Source organism: Dipodomys spectabilis, unplaced genomic scaffold (genome assembly GCF_019054845.1).
Source record: "Dipodomys spectabilis isolate Male_0828 unplaced genomic scaffold, ASM1905484v1 ptg000639l, whole genome shotgun sequence".
In the NCBI taxonomy this organism is placed as follows: domain Eukaryota; kingdom Metazoa; phylum Chordata; class Mammalia; order Rodentia; family Heteromyidae; genus Dipodomys; species Dipodomys spectabilis.
Window position 1 is genome coordinate 259,683 of NW_024871316.1, and position 26,039 is coordinate 285,721.

The window sequence follows — 26,039 nt, forward strand, 5'->3', positions numbered from 1 at the left end:
ATGTTCATATATGCCTGCACCAGTCCTTAACCCTTAGCCACACCCATGTTTATATATCTGCATATGCTGCTGGCCTGTGTTGAGGAGACATCAGAAAAGATCTAGCTGGGTGCCGGTGGCTCACACCTGTAATCCTAGCTACTCAGGAGGCTGAGATCTGAGGATAGTGGCTCAAAGCCAGCCCGGGCAGGAACATCCGTGAGACTATCTCTAATAAACCACCAGAAAATTGGAAGTGGCACTGTGGCTCAAGTGGTAGAGCGTTCACCTTGAGCTGAAGAGCTAAGGGACAGCACCTAGGACGAGTTCAAGCCCCACAACCAAACCAAACAAAACATCTTTTGTCCCTCCTAGCCATGTCCACTTCCATCTGGGCCTTCTACCAGTACCAGCCCTGGTCATTCCTACCCCCACACAGTGCCTCCAACCCCACAGATTCGGTCCTTCAGGGACACCTGCCTGTGTAGAAGTGAACATGCGCACACTTCCAGAAGGTACCAGGGCCTTTCCCAAGTCTCTGAGAAGGTGCACAGACCCGAGAAGCTGCTCATGCCAGCCCCTGCCACTCCCTTCTCAGCACACTGAGCAGAGGAGCACTTCCCATGACCATGCCCACTGTCCCACGGGTAATCCCTGACACCCTCCCTGCCTGGTGGCCTCTGCTGGCTCCTGGCAAGTCTCTGTCCCAACAGGGACGTCTGATAAAAGCCACCTGCTCTGCAGGGACAGGAGGGCACTGTGGAGGCCTCCACAAGCTTGCCAAGTGAGAAGGGACTCTGAGAAGCGGAAGCAGAGCAGCAGGCCCACCATGGCCCATTCCATGGCTTTCAGCAGGGGCTATGGCTAGGCTGCTACTCACGTGTTACGCACGGCCATCGTCTGACACGTCTCCCCTGTGCAAAATTCTGAGATTGTGCTATACTGCAGGTTGATGTGGTGGAAAAACGTCGTTGCTGGAAAAGAAGGAGGAAAGGGCCAGGTGAGAACACACCCCTGCTTCTGGCTGACGTGCTCTCGGACTCAGCTGAGGAGCCCGGGCCTGTCCACAGCCACACCCTCCCCAGACGGCAGGTGGGCTGCTGAGCGCCAGCTCTGGGCGTCCTGGGGGGGGGGGGGGGGCGCCTCCCTGCCCAACGCACTGTTGCTGGCCAGCCACTCATTGAGATCGATCTCCCGGGGAAGCACCACCAGCTCCTTGAACTCGAAGTCGGTGATCCTGGACTTGGTATGCTCCGGCTCCAGGTACATCTTCTTCTCCTCTGCAGCAGGCTTCTTGCCATTTGGCTTTGCTTTAGACTTTCTGTCCGGAGAGAAAGGACAGCATGGTCACCACATGACCTGCAGGAGCCAGACCATACTAGGCCTTGAACAGGGCCACCTGAGCCCCTTGAGGTCATCTGTCTCCTTTACTCAGGGCCAAGCAGGATGGGAAGGGACAAAATAATCCAGGCAGAAAGTTGCCCAGAGATAACAGGCCTCCAGGGGGCCAGAGCAGCTGGAGTCCACACTGGCATGGTTGTAACGGAAGGGTGTGGCAGCCAGGACACTGTGTGGTAAAAGGCTGTGCTAAAGGAAATGCCACTCAGGCCACAGTTGTTTCCCAACCAGAAAGGGCAGGAAGGAGCAGGAGCTCGGTGTCCATGCCTACTCCAAGAAAGGAGGCACAAACCTCATCCTGACTTCTTCCAGGTGGCCAGTCACTGCCCCTGGATGTCCAGCATGGGCCTTGGGCCAGGACCTGGGCTGGGCACCTACCTGTCCTTTTGCCTGAGGACACGGGGCAGTGAAGCCAGCCAAGACTCATGGGGCAGGGAGGCAGTCAAGCCAAACTCTGCTCTCCAGCCTGAGAGACCACATGGGGGTTGGGGTGGGGTGAAAGGTCTCTGTAGCTCTCTGAGTCCTAGTTTTTCCTTTCTTGTGTTTTGAAAGGTTCCTGATGGTTTATTTAAGAGAAAGAAGAAAGAAAAATGTTCCCTGAATGCCAGGGAAATGTTTTCCTCTTGGCTTCTCATGGCAAATCTTTGCCTTAAAAGGTGACCTGTGCTCAGCCTCTGGGGAGGGGCAGGGAGGAGGAATGACGTATCCAGAGCCAGGCATGGGACAGGGCAAGGATCCGCCCAGCGTGGGGCTCCTGACACAGCCCAAGCTGTGTGCCAGTGCAGATGTGGACACCACACACACAGTGGGGCACGTCAAGGCCCTGGAATGAGCACCTGGGCCCTGGCACAGTGTGACTTCTAGGCTTTTCAGGAGCCATGGACAGAGAAAAACCCCAAGAAGAGCTCCTCTAGCATCCTCAGAACTGCCAGTCCCTGTCCCCAACATTTCTCTGACCCTTAGTTTTTGACTTCTAATGTGTTCTGAGTTCATGTGCAGTCGGAAAGCTGAGGCCAGCTTAGAATCTAATGCTGGGCATGTGATTCAACTGCAGTAGGTGCCAGAGCCCTACACTAGTCCCTGCTGGGTCATGCCCCTACCATCCTTGCAAGACAGGTTTTCTGAGACCTTGGTCCTAGCCCTCACCACCAGTCTGACTTTTGCCTCCGATTTGCCTCCTACACATCTGTCCTACAGTAGGATGAACTTTACCGGGGCCAGTCAAATATGCTGTGCCTGGCCTATTATAGAGCAGGAAGAGGGTATTGGTATTACAGTGTGGTCAGGAAGCCAAGCAGGTGCTAATCTCTTTCTATGCGCTTTAATGTAAGATGAGGTCACCTGCAAGCTACAGTGAGTGGGGAATGGGACGACCAGGAAGCACTTCTAATGAAAAACAGTCGCGATCAACACTGGTGGCTCATGTCTATTGTCTCAGCGACTCAAGACACTGGGATCTGAGGATCAAGATTCGAAGCCAGCCCAGGCAGGAAAATCTGTGAGACTCATTTCCAATTATTCAGCCAAAAAAAGAAAGAAAGAAAGAAAGGAAGGAAGGGAGGGAGGAAGGAAGGAAGGAAAGAGAAAGAAAGAGAAAGAAAAAGAAAGAGGAAGGAAAAGAAAAGAAAAAAATGCCGAAAGTGGATCTGTGATTCAAGTGGTTGAACACTAGCCTTGGGCACAAAAACTCAAGAGAGCCCCCACAGGCCCGAAGTGCAAGCCCCAGGACTAGCACAAAGTAACAACAAAAACCAGTGATCATCATCCTAACAACTTTTGGTGTGGCTCTCAGAACCTGCTCCAGAAGGCTTCCCAGTGAACAGCCTCCGGCACTCACACTAGCACTGTTTGGGGAGTGGGGAAGGCCCTTTAAAGGACAAGGACAAGCCAGGCACCAGTGGCTCATGACTAATCCTAGTATTTAAGGGGGCTGAGATCTGAGTACCACGCCACTCAAATACTGGAAGTGGTGCTATGGCTTAAATGGTAGAGCGCTAGCATAAAGAGGCTCGGAGACAGTACCCAGGCCCAGTTCAAGCCCCACAACCAATAACAACAACAAAAGCCAAAACCAAACCTCACCACTGGTTCTCAGAAAAGCCAGGGACGGACACTGTCTGCATGGCCCGGACCCCTCTGTTACTCATCACAGAGACTGGCTGCCAACAGCCACAAGAGCACTGGCACCTTGTCTTCTGTGGCTCCCGCCCTTCTAGAATAAACAGGCGGTACACACAGCTCCCCAACCTTTCCCCTCACGCCCTTCGCTGTTTCACTCTGTCCCAATCATTCAAGGCCTACCTAGGACCCCCAGGTCACAGTGCATTTTGGGACACCCTCATGCCAGCCTCAGTTTCTCAGGCTCCCAGTCACGGACTTATCTGACTCAGTCCCAGGGGGCTAGAGTGAGGCGAGGTGGACCCAGTCTGTACAAGGGAGGATCTGGCAGACACTGGTACAAGAGTCTCAGAAGGGTGGTAGCCCTAGGAACCTGTTTCTCTCACTTTCCCGGTGGCTAAAGCATGGGACTCCTCTAGAACACCACCTCCAGTTTCTCTGCCTGGGGTATCTGTCCTCACTCAAATCCTAGCCTGGTAGAGAGCTGAGACTGCCTACCCCCTAAGTTTCCCGGGATTTGAAACAGGCTTTGTTCAACCCAAACCCAGAAGCCTACCCAGGATCATGTCCCTGCTGGCTAGGGCTTAGAGAGACTGGGTCGGTCAGTCAGGGAAACTCGTGGATGTGGATGGAGCCTGCGGGGCAGGCCTAAGCCTGGACAGGACCGGGCCAGGAAGTGGGCACCTGGCCTAAGCCAGCTGAAAGAACAAAGCCCCCGAGAGGTGTGGCAAGGCTGGACCCCCCGGGCAGGTGCCACCCTCTGGGTGTGTCCAGCCCTACAGGATCGCTGTCTCCCTGCCTCCCCCAGGCCACTTGACCACCCCCACCCGCTCTAGACATCTCTATCCTGGGGTAGTTTGCACACCTCAAGGTAGCCCATGTGGCACATTCCCCTTGGTCCTGAGACCACACAGAACACTGCACCCACTACTGTAGCACACTGTACTTCCAAGTCACTGCAAATTGGCAACCATGGCAAGAGACACCAATCAATCCTGGCCACCACAGCACCACCCTGGCTGAAAGCCTGACCTCCAAGGAGCAAAGCAAACCTGAGATTTTAAAACAGAATGAGTCTCTGTGATGTCTGTGGTGCCATGGGAGGAGACGGGCTCCTAGACAAAGCAGGGCAGCTGTGCTCAGCGGGGTGGCCCTGGTGACGTGGGGACCAGGCCACTGGTACCCTCTGGGCCCAGGACCTCAAGATGAGTGGTGGGGGACCACGTCCTCTGCCCTGGAGTCTGGCAGGCTCTGAGCTCTGTCCTGCACAGAACTTTCCCAGGCAGAGGGGTGCTGGTGGATTTGGGGAGCACACAAAGGTTAAGGAGAGAGGGAATGGAGCCCCTGAGGCAGAGGGCAGTGGCCCAGTAGGTGAGAAGCCTGGGGACAGAAGGGAGCCATTTAAAGAGAACCATGGCAGAGCTCAGTACTCTAAGAAAGGACACCCACGGGCAGGGGCCTCAAGAGGAAAAGTAGCTGGGAGCTGACCTTCCCAACCTGCTGCCCCTCCCATCCCAGACAGGATGTCATGTGGGAATGGGGCTGGGGGTGGGCACAGGGGATGAGCAAACCCGAGCCTGAGACACAGCTATTCGGGAAGAGATGCAGGAGTAACAAGAGCACGTGGAGTGGGCCATCACAGCAGAGCTCACCCACCTGTAGGGACCAGCACGCACCCGTGCTGGTCAGCCTGCCACATCCTAGGTCAAGGCTTGTAGTGGCCTCTTTTCCCATCCCTGAGCCACAGAGGACTCTGTGGCTCCAGGGTGAAGCTCAGCAGCCCCTGTGGCTGGGCCCAGCACGCCTAGCTTCTGACCCTCAGCTCACCAGCAGCATCACGCCAGGACCGGGCAGGTGGGGAGGGGCTCACTCCCTGCCCCAGCTTCTGATAGAGTCTGGCCCTGTGTCTAGGTGGAGCCCTGAAGCTAGGAGGAACCCCTCCCCCGGTGGGTACTGTATCCTTGCCTCAGAGGCTGAGGAGGCAGACTCCCCCAGTCCACCCCCTCCCTCCACACGGCTGCACTGCCCAGGCTGGGCCAGCCAGAGCTTCAGGGACCCACAAGCTCTCCTCTGGTGGAACCCTCAGACAAGAAGCACTTTCGCCAGCTGACTGTGTTTCTGACTCAGTAGGACATCCACTCGGCTGGACGCTGCCAAGAGAACAGAGAAAGGGCCACATGCCCACCGGAGCAGGTGCTCCTTCAACCCCCACAGCCACTGTGTGGAGAGCAGGCTGGGACACACCCCTCCCTGACCCTGCTAGGCAGGCCCCCGCAGCTGCCCACCAGCACACTCTCCCTCCACTGCTGGCCATTGCTGCTCTGGACAAGAGCTAATGAGGCCGCCAGACTGCCACCTCACATTAACCCTGGGCAGACAGCTCACTGGTTCCCCCTGGCACGTGCTGCGGGGGCCTCCGCACGGAGGTGCAGACAGTCACGCTGCAGGTGAGACAGACGGAGCCAGGGGTGTCCAGAGACAGGAAGGTGCAGAGGGACTGAAGGGCCGCTGAGTGCCCTCCTGAAGGGCACTAGGCTGCTTAGCTAGTTACTTGCACTTTAAGTGGCAACCCATGGAGACAATGGACAAACACAGGAAGGAGGAAAACTATGGTGGTGCTGCTCCTTCACACCCGAGGAGCAGGCCCCGGAGCCCCTCAAAAGCACTGTCCCACCAGAGACACTCACACCAGGTGCTCTGGGTCCCCTTACAGAGCTGCATGACACCTTCCATCACTCCGCACACCCAGGCTTGGGGGCAGACCACCACCACCACCGCCGCCCGTCAGAACCAGCCCCTGGCAGCCGCTCTGCAGCTGGCCACAGCCGACGGGTGCCGCTGACACTTCTCTCTCCACTCGAACACTCAAGGACAGGCTCCGGCTTCCCCTTGTTTCAAACAGCCAAAACTGCCCCGGCCAGCCACCAGCTGGAACAATGGGGCAGTCAAACCTGCTGTCAAAACACGCCCCTTGTTCAGCAGTCAGGAAGGGCAGGGGCAGGACCCTTAGGAGCCAGCCACTGAGGGTCCTGGGTGAGGGCTCCCTTCCAGGCAGCAGCAGGAGTGGACAGGAGAACTCACTCAGCAAAGTTCCAGACCAGACCTGCCTGCCCCAGACAATGGGCTGCTGACTGCTCCGGGCAGTGGGCTCAGCAGGCTGAGCTTCCAGGCTGGCCCTGCGCTGCCCCCATGGCAGCCCACCCATCCAACCTGCCTGCCTGCCCAGTCCAGACCGCCCACCGTTACCTGAGCACTCTGCTGACAGCCTGAAGCACCATTTTGCAGCGGAGCCCAGTTTTGGGGGGCTGGCTGAGTAGAGCTCGGTCTGTGGGGAGACTGCAGGGATCTCCTAACATGATGTGAGAGTCGCACAGAGTTGGGAAGGGAAAGTGGAGGCCAGGCAAGGCAGACGCCCCGTCTCCCTCCCTCAGGGGCACCCTCCGCCCTCACTCTAGACCAATGAGGTCGTCTGCAGAGACAAACAGCTGCTCCCGCTCCAGAACTAGGGCCGCCCAGGAGTGGAGAAATACTGGAGCGCCTGAACCAACTGCCTGTTCAAAGCGGAGCAGAACTGTCTGGGCAGAGCAAGACCAGGCGGAGACGGGGCGGTCCACTAGTGGGAAGGGCAGGGCCTGTCTGAGAGGCCCAGTTCCTACTCTGAGGCCCTCCCTTGCTTGGTGCCCAGCCTTACTTACAGTCCCTGGCTAACTCCTAGCCCAGCTATGCTGAGCCGGGGAAGCAGCAAGCAAAAGGCACATGGCTGATAAGCACTCAGGGATGGACAGGATGGAAAGGCGTCTGCAAGGGTGGACAGGGGCTGCTGTTCCACCCAGGAGGGTCTCCAATCAAGCAAGCCTTAGAAACAGGGTCAACAAATACCCAGAGAAGCAGGAGGGCACTGAACTGGCTCTGTGCCAGGCAGTTTCTACAGCACAGGGTTGCTAACTGGGAGCACAACCACCAAGCGTTAGAGCTGAAAGAAGCATCCAAAACACCTAATAAGCTGTATGGTCAAGGCCTTTTTTCATTTTTTTTGTCCGTCATGGGTCTTGAGCTCAGGGCCTGGGCACTGTTCCTGAGCTCCTTTTGCTCAAGGTGAGCGCTCTACCGCTTGAGCCACAACTCCATTTCTGGTTTTTTGGTAGTTAATTGGAGATCAGAGTCTCACTGACTTTCTTGCCTGGGCTGGCTTTGAACCAAAATCCTCAGATCTCAGCCTCCTGAGTAGCGAGGATGATGGGCAGGAGCCACTGGTGCCCGGCTCATTTTTGGGGGGTGGTGTGTGTGTGTGGGGGGGGGTGTCTCATTTGTGCCTAAGCTTGCCTAGGCCACAAACCTCCTATTTATGGTTCACACAAGGCCAGGACACTGCACTAGCTTTTTACTGATTGAGATGGGATCTTGCTAACTTTTTGCCTAGGTTTGCCGTAAACTTCAACCCCCAGATCTCGGCACAGCGGGCAGCTAGGTTTCCAGGTGTGAGGCACAGAGCTCCCAACTACAACTGTTAATCCCTCACACATCAGTACGTTGCATCTATTATAATGAATGAGTCAATATGGATACACTTTAGGTTTTGTGCTGGTACTGGGGCTTGAATTCAGCATGCTCTTGTTTGTTTTTTTTTTTGCTCACAACTGGTACTCTATCCCCTGAGCCACATCTACAGTGCCAGCTTTGTAATGGTTAGTTTGAAGTAAGAGTTTCTTGGATTTGTCTGTCCCAGGTGGCTTTAAACTTCAGATCTCAGTCTCCTGAATAGCTAGCACTGTGGAATGTGAGCCACTGGCAACCAGATAAAACACATACAGTTTTACTAAGAGTTCCCTTACTCAGATTTCCTGCGTGTCCTGTCCTGCTCTGGTCCCAGGACATGCCCAGAATCCCCAGGGACCCCAGTCCTATCCCCTCCTCCTGGCTCTGGCAGCCCTGAAGGCACAGCAGGAGCCCTGAGCTGGGAGGTGTCTGACACACTTCCTGGGGTTACAGGGATTGTGAGTTTAGGGGGGTAGGGGCTCCCAGGTAAAAGGGCCTCGCTGTGGGCACAGCTCACTACCAGGACAGGCCCCAGAACCCTGGGCTGGGCATGCTGTGAGCTCCCCACTGTAGAGATGAACCTTTTCTCAGGAAGGAACAGCCATGTGTGGCACTGAGATGGACAAAGGAGGGCTTGGCTTGCCCTCGCTGACTCGCCTGGAGTCCTTTCCCTATTGATTGATTCAACCTCTGGACCGTGCTGCCTTGTGAGTCAAGCTGGCCAGCCCTGACTCGGGAGTTCTTGCTGGGCACCCATCATTATAGGAGCATGTTTAGCAACCCCCCACTCCCTAAGCACTACAGGAAGCCCCCGCTCACCTTGGGTACCTCCTGCCTGAAACCTGGAAGGAGCCATTTCTCCAGTAAGGAGTCCTGACTTCTTTATGGGAGAATATTAAAAAACAAAACGTAGGCAACTGGGTGTGATTATTTCCAGGCATCTCAGCTGCCAAGCACTAAGCCTGCTAGCTACAGATACACAAATCTCTCTATATCTGTCAATTACTATCTGCATCCACTGTGGGCTAAACCTGGTTCACTCCACCATCTCCACCTCTAATCCATCCCAGTGAGCCAGGATCTCTCCACTTCCCTGCCAGCCTGAGATCCCTCCTCCAAGGAGGAGGCACCGATAGGAGCTCCTCCTTGTGACTTTTTCAGTCAGAACTGTGCACAAAAGGCCTAAAACACAACAGTCTACCTGCTAATGACCCACAATGGGATTAAGCTTCAACTTTGAGTCCTCAGGAGGACATAAACCATGCCTAAACTGTAGCAACACCTGTTGGATGGATGCTACTTGGCAATAAAAGGAAATAGACTAGCCAGGGGACAGTGGCACAGGGCAGAGTAAGACCTAGAGGATCATGGAAGAAAGTCTTTGAGACTCCATCTCCAATTAATCAACAAAATGACAGACTGGATGTGTGGTTTAAGTGGTAGAGTGCCAGCTGTAAGTGAGCAAATCAAGCAAGAGCCCAAGGCCCTGACTTCAAGCCCCAGTACTAGGGGGAAGAAAGGAAATATACTATTGATACAATAACTACGATGACTCTTCAGGCACTATACTGAATGAAAGAAGCCAGTCCAAAGGGCTACAAAGTCTATGATTGTACTTACATGGCTTCTGAGGAGACAGACTCATGGCTACTCATTAGGCAAGAGGAGAAGATGTGTCAGCAACTTTTTTTCTTACCTATTTGAGCCACACCCTGAGCCCTTTTGTTTGTTGTTATTTTGGTCTCTTTGGCTAGCCTTGACCTGGAAATCCTCCTGCCTTGGCCTCCTGAGTAGCTGTGAGTGGAGGCATGCAGCTTCCTTCTACACCAGCTTGTTTCCAGCAATCTCTGTGTATGACAATACTCTCAGAACCATGTGCTCCTTCCTGAAAAAGCTCATTTTATTGTAGGAGAATTTCTTTTGTTAATAAATAAATCCTGAGAAAATAAAAGATGCTAGAAGTGGCAAAGTCTTTAAAAAGGATCATAATAAACATATTTAAAGATTTTGAGGAGAAAAAGACTAGGGAGCTTCCCCCCCAAAAAATAAAAATTATTTCTAGAACTAAAAAAACAAATAAAAATTTGAGATAATCAGATTAATAGCAGATTAAGCAATGCTGAAGAACAGATTAAAATAAAAGCATCAAGTTATTAAAACAGCTTCTAAGTGTTCATATTTGAAAATAAGGCTTAAAATCAATATACATCTATACAGCCCCCTTAAAAAGCTAGGAAAGCAGGTCACAGTGGCTCATGCTTGTCATCCCAGATACTCGGGAGGCTGAGATCAGGAGGCCTGAGGTTTCAGACTAGCCTGGGCCAAAAAAAAAAAAAAGGCATGAAACCCCATTTCAACCAATATAAAGCAGGGCATGGTGGTATATACCTGACATCCCAGCTACATGGGAAGCACAAATCAAATTGTAGTCCAGGTCAGCCTGGGCAAAAAGCAAGAGCCTATTTTTTTTAAAAAGCAGAAATACTGATTGGGAGATCACAATTCAGGACCAGCCTAGGCAGGAGAAATTTTCCAAGATTCCATTTTGACCAATGTCTGGATGTGGTAGTACACTATCATCCCAAGTTACCAGAGAAACACGAGGTCAGGGTGTAGTGGGTACACCTGTCATCCCACCAACACGAGGAAGCAGTCTAGGCCTGCCTGGGCATAAAGTAAGACCATATCTCAAAAGTAACCAGCTCAAAGAAGGACTGGTAGAGTGGTTTAAGTGGTAGAGAGTCTGCTTAGCTAGAATGAGACACTACTACTGTTCTAAATTAAACCCCTGTACTGCCAAAAAATTTTAAAGGTAGGAAAAACACCCATATTAAGTGCAAAGTAAGAGGAAACAGACAGAAATCTATGAAATAAAAAATGGACAATAGCCGGGCGCTGGTGGCTCACGCCTGTAATCCTAGCTACTCAGGAGGCTGAGATCTGAGGATCGCGGTTTAAAGCCAGCCTGGGCAGGAGAGACCGTGAGACTCCTATCTCCAATAAACCACCAGAAAACCGGAAGTGGTGCTGTAGCTCAAGTGGTAGAGCGCTCGCCTTGAGCTGAAGAGCTGAGGGACAGCGCCCAGGCCCAGAGTTCAAGCCCCACGACCGACCAAAACAAAAACAAAAACAAAAACAGGACAATAATAAAGAATCAAATGCCACGTAAGCTTTGAAACTTTTAAGATAAGAGATAAATTTTCCAGCTCTACTAATCAAAAATGAGAAGGATAGATGGTAGGAAAAAGAAAATATACTTCATATGAGATATGAAAGGGGTCATTACTCTTGATACTACAGATACTAAGAGGCATCAACAGAAAATGCAGACAAGTTCTCTCACAAACAGAAGTGACCAAAACTGACAAAGGAAGAAGCAGAAAATGTGAACTGATGGTTAAAAACTTTCCTCTAGCCAGGTGCAAGTGGCTCACGCCTGTCATCCCAGCTACTCAGGAGGCTGAGCTCTGAGGATCACAGTTGAAAGCCAGCCCAGGCAGGAAAGTCTGTGAGACTCTTATCTCCAATTAACCACCAGAAAACTGGAAGTGGCACTGTGGCTCAAGTGGTAGGCCCAGGCCCAGAGTTCAAGCCCCATGACCAACAACAACAACAACAACAAAAATCTTTTCCTCCAGATTAGATAGACAGATAGATGATAAATATACAGACATAATATAGGTACATTTCATATAATATATAAATTTATTAATTCAACTCCACACACAGTTTCTCAGAAGACAGAGGGGGACTAGCACAACCTCAATGCCAAAATAAGATAAGAACTTTGTAAAAAATACTACAGCCAAGTATTTTTCAGAACACAGATTCAAAATTCTATGATATAATAGTAACAAGCTGACATCCAGAGAGCACCAGCCTGGGAATCGAACCTTAGCTGGCACTGTCGCACACCAGGGTGGTTCAACATAAATAAATGCAATGTATCATATAAACAGGAAAAAAAAGCAAATGATCATCTCAACTGATATAGAAAAGGCCTTTGACAAAATTTAGCATCCTTTTATAATAAAAGCTCTCAAGAAACTTTGAATAGAGTGGACATATCTGAACTTCATAAAGGACATATATGACTAAAGTATAGCTAACATCATATTGCATGAGGAAAAACAGGTAATCTCCCTCAAGTCGGGAACAAAGACAAGGGTGTCTGCCCTCCCTGGTCTTACTCATACAGTACTAGAATTCCCAGCCAGAGTAATAAAGGCAGAATAAAGAAAAGTGATTCAAGTAGGATAAGAAGAAATCAAATTAGCCCTATTTGCTGATGATAGGATCTTGTACTTAACAGACCAGGAAAAAGAAAAAAAATTAGAACTGACAAATGCCTTTGGAAAATAGCAAGAGGGCTGGGAAGGTGGCTCAGTGGTAGCGTGCCTGCCTTGCATGCATGAGGCCCTGGGTTCGATTCCTCAGCACCACATAAGCAGAAAAAGCTGGAAATGGTGCTATGGCTCAAGCAGTAGAGTGCTGGACTTGAGCTGAAGAGCTGAGGGACAGTGCCTAGGCCTAGAGTTCAGGCTCCACGACCGACCAAAAAAAAAAAGGAAGAAAGAAAAATAGAAAGATACAAAATCAATATATCCTTCCAAAGATATTTATCAGTTATAGAATATTTTTAGAGTAGCTCTTCTATATACCAACAATGAACAAGCTGAGAGAGAGAAAGAAACAAAAAAACCCACTTCCATTCATGATAACTCTCAAAGCAAAAAATTACTAAAGTATTAACCAAGGAGGTGAAACTATGAAATCTTGAAGACATCAGGTGATGGCAGAAGCTCCATGCTCATGGACTGGCAGAATCAGTATGTGAGATTGGCCACACTGGTGATGGCAATCTAGGTTCAAGACAATACCCATCAAAATCTCAGTATCATTCCTCATGGAATTACAAAGTCAATCCAAAAATTCCCGTGGAGGCAAAAAAGGTCCAAAACAGCAAAAACAATTCTATGTACAAACAGCAGTGCCAGAGGTATCACAAAAGCAAACTTCAAGTTATACTACAGAGTCAGAGTTGTAACAGCAGCTTAGTAGTGGCATAGAAAGAAGAACAACTAAGCAGAAGACCCAGGAATAAAACCACACAGCTATGTACAACTAATTTTTGACAAAAGAGCCAAAAACATACAATGGAGAAAGACAGCTTCTTCAACAAATGGTGCTGAGAAAATGGAATAGCCACCTATAAAAGACTGAACTGGATTTCTGTCTCTTACCTTGTCTAAAAAATCAACTCCAGTTAACTCAAAGAGCTCAAAATAAGATCTGAAACTTTAAATCTACTACAAAAAGAAGGGGGGGAGGGGGAACTATGGCAGATATAGGTACATTTTTCCCTACTAAGATTGCAATCATTTAGAGGACAGAAGCAAGAATTCACAAATGAGACTACATCAAAATAGTTTCTGTACAGTAAAAGAAACAGTCACCAGAACCAAGAGACAGCCCATAGAATGGAAGAAAATCTTTGCCAGCTATTTAACAAATAAAGAATATCCAGAATATATGAAGTACTAAAAAAAAATTTAAGTAGCAAGAAAAAAATCCAATAATAAATGAGCAAGTAAACTGAACAATTCTCAGAAGAAATTCAAACAGCTAGTAGATATATTTAAAATGTTAACATTCCTAGACATAAAGGAAATGCAAATCAAAGTACATCATAATTCCATGTCATCCCAGTCAGAACATAAACAAGAGCCAGGAGCCAGTGGCTCATGCCTTAGCTACTCAGCAGGCTGAGATCTGAGGATCATGGTTCAAAGCCAGCACAGGCAGGAAAGGCTGTGAGTCTCCAATTAACCACCAGAAAACCAGAAGTGGCTTTTTTGTGGCTCCAAGTGGTAGCGTGCTAGCCTTGAGTGAAAGCTCAGGAACAGCGCCCAAGCCCTGAGTCCAAGCCCCATGACAGACTAAAAGGAAGAAAGAAAAAGGGGTGGGGGAGGTGGAAGAGAAGAGAAGACACCAGGAACTCGATGTGTAACTAAGTGGGAGAGTGCCAGCCTTGAGGAACAACAACAACAAAAAGAGCCAAGGCAGAGTGCAAAGCTCAGAGTTCAAGTCTTAGAACTGGTACACAAGCAGAGGGGCGGGGTGGGGAAATGGCAAAATAAAACGAACAACAAATGCTAGCTGAGAATAAAGGAACCTTCATACACCGTGAGAATGGAAACCAGTGCAACCACTATGGAAAAAAGTATGTAGTTCCTGAAGACCAAAACTGGATCTTCCCTAGGATTGTTATACCACTATAGGACACATAGCTGAAGGGAGTAAATCAGTACACCAAAAGACACCTGTGTAACTATGCTCACTGCACTGTTCACAATATCCAAACTATGAATCAACCAAGGTGCCAAACAACTGGTAACAAAATGCCACATACATGTATAAAAAAATACCATATATATATATATGTGTGTGTGTATATACATATATACGAATACACATACATACTATATATATGTATACATTATATAATATGTATGTTATATATACATACTTGGAATATTATAGAAATGTAAGGAAAAACGTAATCATGTCATTTGTAGAGGGACATCATATTGAATGAATTGAATCATAGTTAAAGCCAAGTTCAAAAAAAAACAAAGTTATCATGTTTTCATTCATCTGTGGAAGACCTAGAACAGCCCGTATTCAAGGATATGTAAACACACATATATTCATTTACACAACTATATGTATGGATACACATAGAATATGAATCTACTTAGGAAAAGACAAGGAATGGGATAAGAATAATAGAACTTTAAAATGTATTTTCGGGGGGCAGGGAAGGTGGCTCAGTGGTAGAGTGCTTGCCTTGCATGCCTGAGGCCCTGGGTTTGATTCCTCAGCACCACATAAGCAAAAAGAAAAAAAAAGCCGGAAGTGGCACTGTGGCTCAGGTGGTAGAGCGCTAGCCTTGAGCTGAGGAGCTGAGGGACAGCGCCCAGGGCCAGAGTTCAGGCCCCACGACCAGACCCAAAAAAAAAAAATGTATTTTGGGGCTGGGAATGTGGCTTAGTGGTAGAGTGCTTGCCTAGCATACACAAAAGCCCTGGGTTCAATTCCTCAGTACCACATCAACAGAAAAGTGCTGCTGTGGCTCATGTGCTAGAGCTAGCCTTGAGTCCCAGGACTGGCAAGGTATATATATATATATATTTGAAAGAGGATGAATACCATCAAAATAGATGGTTTGCAACTATGACAAGTGAACAAGGGAAAACAATGAAATTGTTTGGGAAGAGAGGAAGGCGAGAGGAGAGGTAGGGTAAGATGTTTACATATTTTAAACATGTAGGATGTAAAAATGTATAACTGTATAACTAACATAAGGTAACTGTTGTTTCTTTTTCTTTCTTTCTTTTTTTTTTTTTTGGTTGATGGTGGGGCTTGAACTCTTGAGCTTGGGTGCTGTCTCTGCGCTCTTCAGCACAAGGCGAGTGCTCTACTGCTTGAGCCACAGCGACACTTCCAGTTTTTTTCGTGGTTTATGAGAGATAAGAGTCTCACGGACTTTCCTGCCCAGGCTGGCTTTGAACTGTGATCCTCAGATCTCAGCCTCCTGAGTAGCTAGGATTACAGGCGTGAGCCACCAGTGCCTGGCTAACTGTTGTTTCTTTTAAGTCCATGACATAATAGTAACCAACTGTCTTCTGAAAGAAGTCCATCCAAACCAGGGATCTAAACTTAGCTGACATTTGAAAATCAGTCAATGAAATTCACACTGATGGAAGGGGTGGGGGAGACACTCAGATATAGAAAGAATAAACACAGACCCTCAACAAATCAGAAATAGAATGTTCTCAACTGATGAAAGACATTTACAAAACAATACAATGCTACTGTCAACAGCTGGGAGGCTAAATACACATCTTTCCCCTAAGAGAAGGCCACTTCTCGGCATCCACTGCGGAGAAAGCAGACCCAGAAAGGCCTAAGTACTGGATGCGAAAGGCTACCTGTCTAAAGAAGCCTAGCTCCACACCCGGTAGGGCCTACCGCCACACACGGCAAGACCCAGCAAGTGCATCTGGCACACCACAAGCTACAGGACAGCGTGAACTCAGTCATTCCTATAGGACAGAAACAAACAATGGTAAATAAAGCTCATGAAAGTCCTAGTTGTATCTCAAGTGGGAATAATTTTAATAGAAATTAGGAAAACTCTCATTGCAAAGCACAAAGCAATGATGACAGAAATCAGAGACCAGACATAGTAATTTATTACTATGGCCACAACTGGAGACTCATACTGCTAAGATGTCTGTTCTCCTAATTCAACACAGACCAACACAATCCTACAAATCCCATCATAGTTTCTTTTACATTCCAGAAATGTACAGGATTATAAAGTGAAGGTGGAACCGTAACCATGCTCACAGCTGAATCATTCTCACAGAAAAAAAGACAAGTTGGAGGATTGTGCTCACCTCAAGGCCTAAAATTTACAGCTATAGTATTCAAACCTTATGTTACCGATACTAATAGGACCAGATAATGAAACAGAATAAAGGTCCAAAATAGATCACATTTCCATGCCTGATTGGACTTCAACAAAGAGGTGAAATCAATCAGTGGGGAAAAGCAAGTGCTGAGAAAGCAGAATATCCATTAAAAGAGCAAACACCATGATCCTGACACGAAAGGCATTGAAGTGAAGCTCAGCACAGGCAAAGGTTCTGAGGATACGAACAGTGCTAACCGGAAAGGAAAGAGTTCATCAAGATTCTCTCTCTGTCTCTGACACACACACACACACACACACACACACACACACACACACACACACACACACACACACACACACACACACACACACACACACACACGTAATCCTAGCTACTGAGAAGGCTGAAGTCTAGGGGACTGTAGATTGAAGCCAGCCCAGGGAAAAAGTTAAGGTCTCATTTCAACAATAAAAGTGGTTATGATGAAGTATGTCTGTCATCTCAGTTATAGTGGGAAGCATAAACAGAAAGATTACAGTCCAGGTCAGTCCAGGGAAAAAGAGAGGTCCTATCTCAATAACAACCAGAGCAAGAAGGGCTGGAGGTCTGGCTCAAGCTGTACCTGCCTAGCAAGTGTAAAGTTCAAATCCTACTATCACACAAACACAGAAAAAGAACAGAAATAGGTAAGCCATACTCACAATACATACATCTGACAAAGGCCCAGCACAGATTATATACAGCAGTCCTTAAACCCAATGAGAAAATAACACAATTTTTTTTTTTGGTTGGTTGTGGGGCTTGAACTCTGGGCCTGGGCGCTGTCCCTCAGCTCTTCAGCTCAAGGCTGGCGCTCTACCACTTGAGCACAGCACCACTTTCGGCTTTTTCTGCTTATGTGGTGCTGAGGAATCGAACCCAGGGCCTCATGCATGCGAGGCAAACGCTCTACCGCTGAGCCACCTTCCCAGCCCCAGACAACACAATTTTTAAAAAGGGCAAAGAGCAGAGAGAAGACAAGCGTGATGAGGCGTCCATCGTGGCTGGCTGCTGGGGAAATCCAAGTTGTGCCCAACATGAGGTCCCACCTCAGACCACAGACTGGCTCAAGCCGGACCGAGAACACCCTGGTGAGGTGGCAGGGCCCCCAGAGTGAGGGCACAATGCTGACAGGAGCAGAAAATGGTGCAATGGGTTTTGGGAAGTAGGTGGTAGTTTCTTTTAAAGTGAAACACGCATGTCTAAACCAGCAACTCCTCCGCTGAGAACCTATCAGGAGAAAACAAAGACTCCGGTTCACATAAACTTGTACAAGAATGTTTACAATAGCATTATTCAAAATATCCAAAAACTGAAAACAACACCAAAGTCTATGAACAGAAGACTGGCCAAGCAAGTTATAGCACCCTCAAGCCATGTGCCATCACTCTGCCCAGAAGCAGGGGACCCCTGGGTGACAGAACCCCCAGGGGAAACCCCACGGACACTATGGGAGGGGAGGTGACAGGATGAACCAGCAGAGACCCTTGAAGTCCACTTAGGTAATGTTCTAGAAGAGGCCAAATAAGCTGAGTATGGCAACATACACCTGAAATCCCAGCACTCAGAAGGTCGAGGTAGAGGATTGGGAGCCAGAGGCCAGCTGGGCTCCATAGGCCAAGCCACCTGGCCTATATAGAGTAACTGTCTCAGAAAAAAAAACCCCAGGGCTGGGAAGGTGGCTCAGTGGTAGAGCGCTTGCCTTGCATGCATGAGGCCCTGGGTTCGATTCCTCAGCACCACATAAGCAGAAAAAGTCAGCAGTGGCGCTGTGGCTCAAGTGGTAGAGCGCTAGCCTTGTGCTGAAGAGCTCAGGGACAGCGCCCAGGCCCAGAGTTCAGACTCCATGACCGACAAAAAAAACAAACAAAGAAACAAAAAACAGAAAGAGACTAAATCAGTCTTTGCTGTTTTTGCAACCTGTTATGATTACTTCCAAATATAAAGCTAAAAAACAAAGGGCCCAAAAGTCTGCCGACCAATTGCAATACATGAACCTTATTTGAATCCATACCCCAAAATACACAGACACGAGTCAACGGATAATTGAGAAATGTCACAGGTGACAGACACTCCATGTCAGGCAGAAATTCCTACTTTGCTACGATGAGAAGTCTTGTGTCTTTTCCCTTTATGTACAGGTGGGGATATTTGGTCTATGTCCAGAACTTGCTTCACAGCGGTCTGGGTGGTGAGGAAGGGGCAGCTGTGTAGGAAGTGGAGAGCCTAGCAGGCTGGTTCACCTGCCCGCATGCCCTTCCAGAAGCAGGAGTGACCCCAGCCTAGAACGTCTTGGGAGAGCAGCTCCTGGGAAACTGTCTTCTATCTTGTCCTCACCAGCAACCCTCCTCACTTCTCTCTATTCTTTTTCAAACAGACAGAGCTACTGAAGCATCGTGATTTACAGACAAACCCAAGATGCAGATGAGTGGGGAACAAGGCAGGCGGAAGGCACACGATGTATTCTCAATGACAGATGTAGGCTCGGCACTTCTGCATATGCCAGGATGGCCCTGAGAAGGTATACAAAGGGCCACCCTGCTCTACAGCCAGCCAAAACCTTGGTTCTTAGTCCTTGTGCACAGCCCTGGGGCGACAGCCATCATTACCAATGCTGCTGGGGGCCCCCTGAATCCCATCCGTCATGGCGGCTACAGGGGAAAGCGGACAGTAACCATGGAACCCGCCTGGAGAAACCACTGTTCACTCCTCTGCCTCACCCACATTTCCAGGCAGCTAGGGACAGCAGGAGAGCTGACCCACAGGGCTGACGTGATGATGCGACATTCTTCCTGTGCACAGGGACAGGCAGAGGTCTGTGCTGCTGGGCACGTAGTAGCACCTGGTGTCTAAGAACGCTGACCCAACTCTGCACGCACGCGTGTGTGCAGGGTAGAATAACAAACCGCAGCAAACCCATTCCCAGCCACTACTGAGACCAGCAAACAGCTCAGGGCTTGCGGTCTCCACGGGAAGCCTGGTCGCCCCAGCCACCCGCACCGGCTCCTCTGGGGTGGCGTGCACACCGCACCGGGCACAGGGTGGTGGGAAGGCAGGCTCCAGACCTCTGACATGCACATCGGGCAAACAAATGCAAATGCTCATGACAGCTGGCACCAAAGCTTCAACAAAACCCAGGATCAACACAAGTCTATTCTTAAGAGAAAATAAAAACCATAACCACTGGTACTTCCAGGCATTTCCTTAGAATTCCATGAAATGTCTAGGCAGGAAGAATATGCCCACCACCTCTGTGGTGGGGACTAGGCGGCCGCATGCCTTCAATGCCCTGGACAGCGTAGGCTGTGCGGGCTTCCTGCCTCCCTGCCCAGTCTGTGCCAGACTTCAGTCTGTCCAAAGTAGAGTCTGGCACTAAGGGCAGTGCCACAGACTTGCTACCGGGACACCCCACATTCAGGAGGGTCCATTGGTAGAGACACAGGTGTGGCAGCCCCGGGAGTCCGGCTGGCCACCAGGCTCGGACAGTGGTCTCGCTGGCTGGCAGGCGGTGGCGTGACCAGGGGCACAGACAAGCAGTCACATGAGACTGCCACGGGAGAGCAGACAGACACGGGGGCTCCCCAGGCTGAGCGCTGGCTCTTCTCTGCTGTCCATGTCACACAGAGCAGGTTCTGCCACCGGCCATACCACCTTGAACACCCCTGACCCTATCTGCTCTCAGAAGCAGTCCTTGACAGCGAGAAAGCGAGGCCCCTGGGTTGGAAGGCATGGGCAAATTAAAAACCTCGGTTCTTAGCCAGCTGCAGTGGCACATGCCATGACTAGATCCCATGTCTGAGGCCCACCTGACCTACACAGCAAGTGTTATCTCAAAAAAATCAAACCAAACCAAGATACCCAACCAGCCAAAGGACAGCAAAACCTGTCAATCTTCTATACATGGGCAGACTTCGGATTTCAAGTCAAATGAGTTAAGTAAGTGGAGAAACCTTAGGCCCAGACTAGACTCAAACTTAGGACTAGACTCAAACTTGAACTCCCTATGTGATGCATGTGCTCACTGGCTGGCACTCTACTACCTGAGCCACACCTCCAACCCCAGGACCCAGTTTTGTCTCTTCCCTGAAACAAGAAACCTCTGACAGTCTTCAAGAAATGGGATGGACATGAGGCAAGGAAGGTCAAGGACCTTGTGGAAATAATACAAAGGGAACCGCCCCTTCCCTTGCTCCGGCTGATGGGAGTTTGTGCAGCAGGGGTGCCTGGCTAGAGTTCAGTGGGCAGCTGAATGGAGGAGACACTTAGTGAGAGGTGGGGTTGGAGAGTCTTCCTCAAAGCCCACATAGGCAGCTCACTGGACAGCAGGTCAATGGCAAGGAAGGGCCGTGGGACACCTCCCTGAGCCCTGAGGTCGTGAGAGGAAGGGCTCGTGAGAGGAAGGGCCGTGGGACACTCCCTGAGCTCTATGTCACAGGAGGCTGCTCGTAGGGTCGTCCCACTCCAGACCTGGCTCTTTGGGGGGTCCCCCCTGGCAGGAGAGACTTGCTCCTCAGGAGTTCTCTCTCCTCTTGAGGGGATTCTGACAGCTCCATCTACAGAACACATCAGGATCCCATTTCTTTCCACTGTGTCCCGCCTCTGGTCCCTCAGTGTCCAGTGAGTGCTGCAGGGAGAAGCACGCCCTTCTTCCTGCCTCTCCTCTCCAGGCTCTGAGTGCTGATCCTTGCAAACTTCGCTCCAATCCCATGCCTCTTTGGCTCCTAAGCCCCCATGGCTCCTGCTTCCATTTCAGTGGCTTTCATCGCCCCTCCTCTGCTCCCTCAGCCCTGGCCCCTGGTCCTACTGGTGCCATAGTCACACCAGGCTCTGCTATTCTGTGAGCACCAGAGCACGCACTACCCGCTCCCCTCCTGGCCAGGACTCTCTTCTTCAGAGAGCCAAGCCTCCAGCTCCCAGGAGACGCTCTGCAGCCTGCCCTGTCCTGCACTCATACCCCACAGACAAGCATGCATACCCTCTAAGAATGGAGAACTCTAGGGGCAGGGGCCTTGTGAGCACTATTTCCCAGCATCTGGAACAGAGAGCCAGCAGCCAGCAGGCAGGTAGTATCTGCTAATGAATGAAATTCCAAATTAGTATTACAGCTCCTAAAACACTAAGAACCAGGATGAATCACATGAATCTGCCTTCTCTGCTTCAATATGCTGTTTTCAACTCTGGGGTCTGAGCCCACCCACATCTCAGCCCAGTTCCCTGGAGGCACGCAGGGGAGTGTCACAGACTCCTCTTTGGCTGACGTGGCCAAGCACACGTACCAGGCACAAAAGCAAACCAGAAGGAGAAAGAGGGCACACAGAACATGTCACTTGTGTGGTCAGCACACAAAAGCAGTGAGGAAATATCTGAGAAAGAAAAGCAGGCTAGCTGGAGAGAGAGCACGTGAAAACGTCTTCTTAGGGCTAGGGGTACAGCTCAGAGCTCTAACACCTCCTACAAGACCCTGAGTTGAAACCCAGTGCAAAAAGAAGGGGAAAGGGGAGGTGAAAAGGGGGGCGGGGGGACGGGAAAGGAAAGGAAGATGCCTTTTTGCTGAAGCTACTCTGAAGACCTCCTGGTGTTCTGTCACGGCCATCACAGGAATGACAGGGCATAGCTGGTAGACACAGGACTCTGCCCAGCGATGGAGGCCCAGACCACAGACCCTATTTATCCTCTGGCCCCTGTGGCATGGGCAGGGATGAGGATGTGACTGGGTGGTCAGCCCTGGGAGCAGTCCCAGGGTGAGGAAATAGCCGTACAGAGGCCTGCAGACCCCTCAAGACAGAGTGTACTGGCAGCTGTTATGCCCTGGCCCCCCACAATTCCCACCTGGGCTTCCCACACAGCGGACCTTGAGAACAGCATCGGAGCTATCCTTGGTCTCAGTTCATTCAAAAGAGCCTCGGGTCACCTCAGTACCATATGGGAGCTGCTCTGGCTCTCTACCCTCTGGGCCTGGCACATGCCCTCTCCTCACCAGGAGCCTCAGGGCAAAAGGCAATGGCCAGCACCCGGATGAGAGATGCCTAAGGGCCTCGGAGGCCAAGGAAGAAGGAGGAGCTGGAGGACTGGAAGAGGAAGTGTGTGAAAGAGCAAGAAACTAAAATACTGAACACAGGTGTGCATGGGCAGGTGAGTTTAGACTGCAGACTAGGAAAGCAGGGTTTATGTCAGACAGTAGAGATCACATGGTTTCACAGGCAAGGAAGAGGATACTGGAGGGCAGTGGAGGGCTGGCAGTAGCTCAGGGACAGTGGCCAGAGAGGCAAACGGATGCTGAGATCCCTGGACATGAGCAAGATGGGGCTGGGGTCAACTCCAGGCCTCCTACTCAGATGTCTCAGATGATTACACTGTGGAGACTGTCACTTAGGGAGACAGCTGCTCATCTTTCTGTGGAAACATGGAGACTTGGTCTCCAGCCTCCCCCTCCCAGAGATGGCAACAGGCAGCGCTTGGGAAATCAGTGAACCTGTGCACAATACCCCAGACGTAGGGCTTGGCTCCCCAGGAAGCCACACTGTGTGTGTGGGTGTGGTGCCCAGAAATCAGATGTCCACAAAAGGCCTGTGCCAGTGCAGACTCACGATGCACAGGACCCTGCCTGGAGCACAGGCAGCTGGCGCTGGCACTCACACACAGCCCACACTCCTGGTGACAGACCACCTAGTCAGGGAGCAAGGCCATGAAGAGTGACCACCTCAATGCCCTGCTGCCACCGACGCAACGCTGGCCTCTTTCAGTGCTGAGTAGGAGCTGCAGGGCTCCTGGTACAGTACTTGCACAGAGTCGCTCACTGGACTGTCCAGTGCGTCCCTGGAGGGGCTCGTCACAAGCTGTGTGCCTAGACAGAAACCCAGAGCGGCTGCAGTGCCCTCCGCTCCCTCGCTCCGCGGCAGCTGCAGGCTCTGCCCCTTCCTGAGCTACCAGGAGCCTGCAGGAGAGGAGGTGCCTCCCAGGTAGAGTCAGTCTAGGCAGAGAGGAGCCCCGCCAGCTCCTGGAGGAGCAGGCTTAGGAGTGCTCCCAGCTCTTCCCTGGAGCCCAGGGGACTGGGGACAAAGGGGAAGATGGGGACAGTGTTTCTTCTATTTGCCACCAGACAGCCCCCATAGCCCATTAGGTCAGAAATCACCAGGACAGGCTGTGACCTTTCAGTTGGAAGAGGGAGGAGGTCACCAAAGGCTCCCTCCACCTCCTCCAAGAAGCCTCCTGTTGCACCTGCACCGGGAGTGCCCCTGCCATCTGCTTTACGACTGCTCAATCTGTCCAGCTGCCCTGGGGGCCAAGATATAGGGCACCAATTGCCCCTGGGTGGCAGGAGGCCACCACTCTACCCCAGTGGCTCCCTTTAAGAGTGAGCCCAAGAACACAGAAGGGTAGAGGTAGCAAGGAATTGGCCCAAGAGCAGCAAGTTCTGGATCCCAGAAAGCCCCCCTTTCCCCCCAGCCAGGTCCCTGCCCATGGCCCGTGGAGCTTCCACATTGTTGTCCACTGTGCAGCATGCGGGCCAGCCCCAGAGAAACAAAGCCTAAACTTCAGGGTGGGATGGAGACGCCCCATGGGTGGTCTGCCCTGGTGCAGAAGTCAGGCATGGACATCAAGTGGCTACGGACATCGTCCGTAGTGTGGGGTGGAATTCCAGGAAGGGGAAAGAACCCCGGGACCCTCCGGGTGCCCGTCTGTGCAGCAAAGGTCTGTGGACGGGATGCTGCAGGCAGGCCTCACACAGGCCCCCAGCATAAAGAGTTCTGGGATTTGCCCTCAAGGCTGCTCTCCTCAAGTACAGCCCTTGGCAGAAAACAAAAACAAAAATGGAAACACACACACACACACACACACACACACACACACACACACACACACACACACACACACACACACACACACACACACACACACCTAAAACAACTGTAAAACAAAGGGAAAAGCTGGTCTTAGAGACTTGAAGGAGCTGTTTGTTTTTTGATTTCTCTCTCAAGGAAACATAAATGTAAATTTTAGAAACAAACACTCAATGCCTGTAATTTGGGTCCAGGCCCCCACGTGTCAGTGAGACTGCTTGGAAGTGAGCAGCACACCCCAAACGAGAAGGCTCTGCCAGCCTGTGGCCTGGGCCAGCCTCAGGAAGGAGTGGGGGCCTCGCCGTGGCCGAGGGTGCTGTCTGACTTACAGAAGAGAGCCAACAAACACTGGAAAGCAGAGCTGGAGGGTTCTAGCCTCCCAAGGCTCTGAAATGCAAACTCTAGAACATAAAGACACAATTCTTTTTCTTTTGAAGATTAGTAGCAGCTGGAATAGTGCTGATACCTAGGAAGAAGCCAAAGTAGGAAGCATCTGTACATCAGAAGTGCATGCACAGCTCATCTTTGTTTACTGAGATAATAAACAAAGTCTAACCCTGCACCGTAATCAGGGCAGATATTTCCATACCATTTTACAACCAAAGCTGATATAAGAAAGGCACACACACACACACACACACACACACACACACACACACACTCACTCACTCACTCACTCACTCACTCACTCTCCCAAGTTCCTAACCACACAGCACAGCCCAGGAGTTACCACACATAGGTCAACAAAGCCCAAGCGAGAGGGAAAGCTCTCCAGCACAGAACTGACCTACCTAATGAGGCTGCCAGCCTGAGGGGAGTGCTGCAGGGGCTCCTATCTCCAGGCCAAGTGTGTCACCTGTGAGTACCTGTGTGAGAGACCTGTGCATCTACAGATGTCCTCCCCTCCTTCTGGCACTTTCTCTGCCTCACTCCGTCAAGGATGGTGCCCTCCCCATCCCCAGGGCCTGCTCTCACAAGCCGGCTTCCCGGCAGACGTCTCCCCTAGTACATCTTGAACCCCCGTTCCTCACAGCACAGCTACCCCTCTACCCCACCAGAAAGCCCAGGACATGAATGCAGCAGCATCACGCTGTACCCTCCACAGTCCTCTGCCCTACAAGTTCCCTCCTTCTACTCTAAGATACAGATGATGCACTTCCAGTTCTCTGAAGCAATCTTAACTCCAGCTCTTTATCAGCATGACTTAGGTCCAGGCCACCAACAATGCCAATCTTGGTGACCAACAGTTGGTCTGCTTTCCTCTCATTTGTGCAAAATGGGTACAAGGAGCCCAAAGTTTCCAATCACTGGCTATGCCCGTTCTGAGCACACAGTGCTCCCTAGCACAGTTCCTGGCAGCTGATACATCCAGTTCCAAAGAGCATGCAAAGAAGCCCTCTCAGAGAACAGAGGCAGGGAATCCCAAAGCATGGCCCGTGCAATCGCCAGATGCACAAGAAGCCCTTGGAGAACAGGGCAGAGAGCCCCAAAGCCCAGACAATGCAGTATCAGATGCCACAAGTATCAAGAGCAAGGGAAGTGGGTGCTAGGAGAATGCTTCTTCACTCTGATCCAGCTTTACCTCTTTCATGTTTGCTTGCCTTAATAAAAAGACAGAAATAAACTCAAGCATTCACTCCCCAAC

The 26,039-nt window shown here is 50.5% G+C and overlaps 1 protein-coding gene across 6 annotated transcripts in view; it reads right to left on the minus strand.

Annotated features, from left to right (window-relative positions):
* Positions 1-26,039, minus strand: part of Mob2 (MOB kinase activator 2) — a 77,351-nt gene that overhangs the window by 20,766 nt on the left and 30,546 nt on the right. For 2 of the 6 annotated variants that reach the window (XR_006146331.1, XM_042671542.1), the window contains exons 1-3: positions 6,742-6,866; positions 1,140-1,300; positions 860-953 (exon numbers count right to left, since the gene is read on the minus strand). Coding sequence is in view for 5 of the 6 variants with exons in the window: in XM_042671542.1 (XP_042527476.1) it covers positions 860-953; positions 1,140-1,300; positions 6,742-6,851 (365 nt within the window). In the remaining variant the exon portion in view is untranslated. Of the gene's footprint in view, positions 1-859; positions 954-1,139; positions 1,301-6,741; positions 6,867-26,039 lie in introns of those variants that run through there. The other 4 variants (XM_042671543.1, XM_042671546.1, XM_042671544.1 and 1 more) reach the window with 2 other exon arrangements.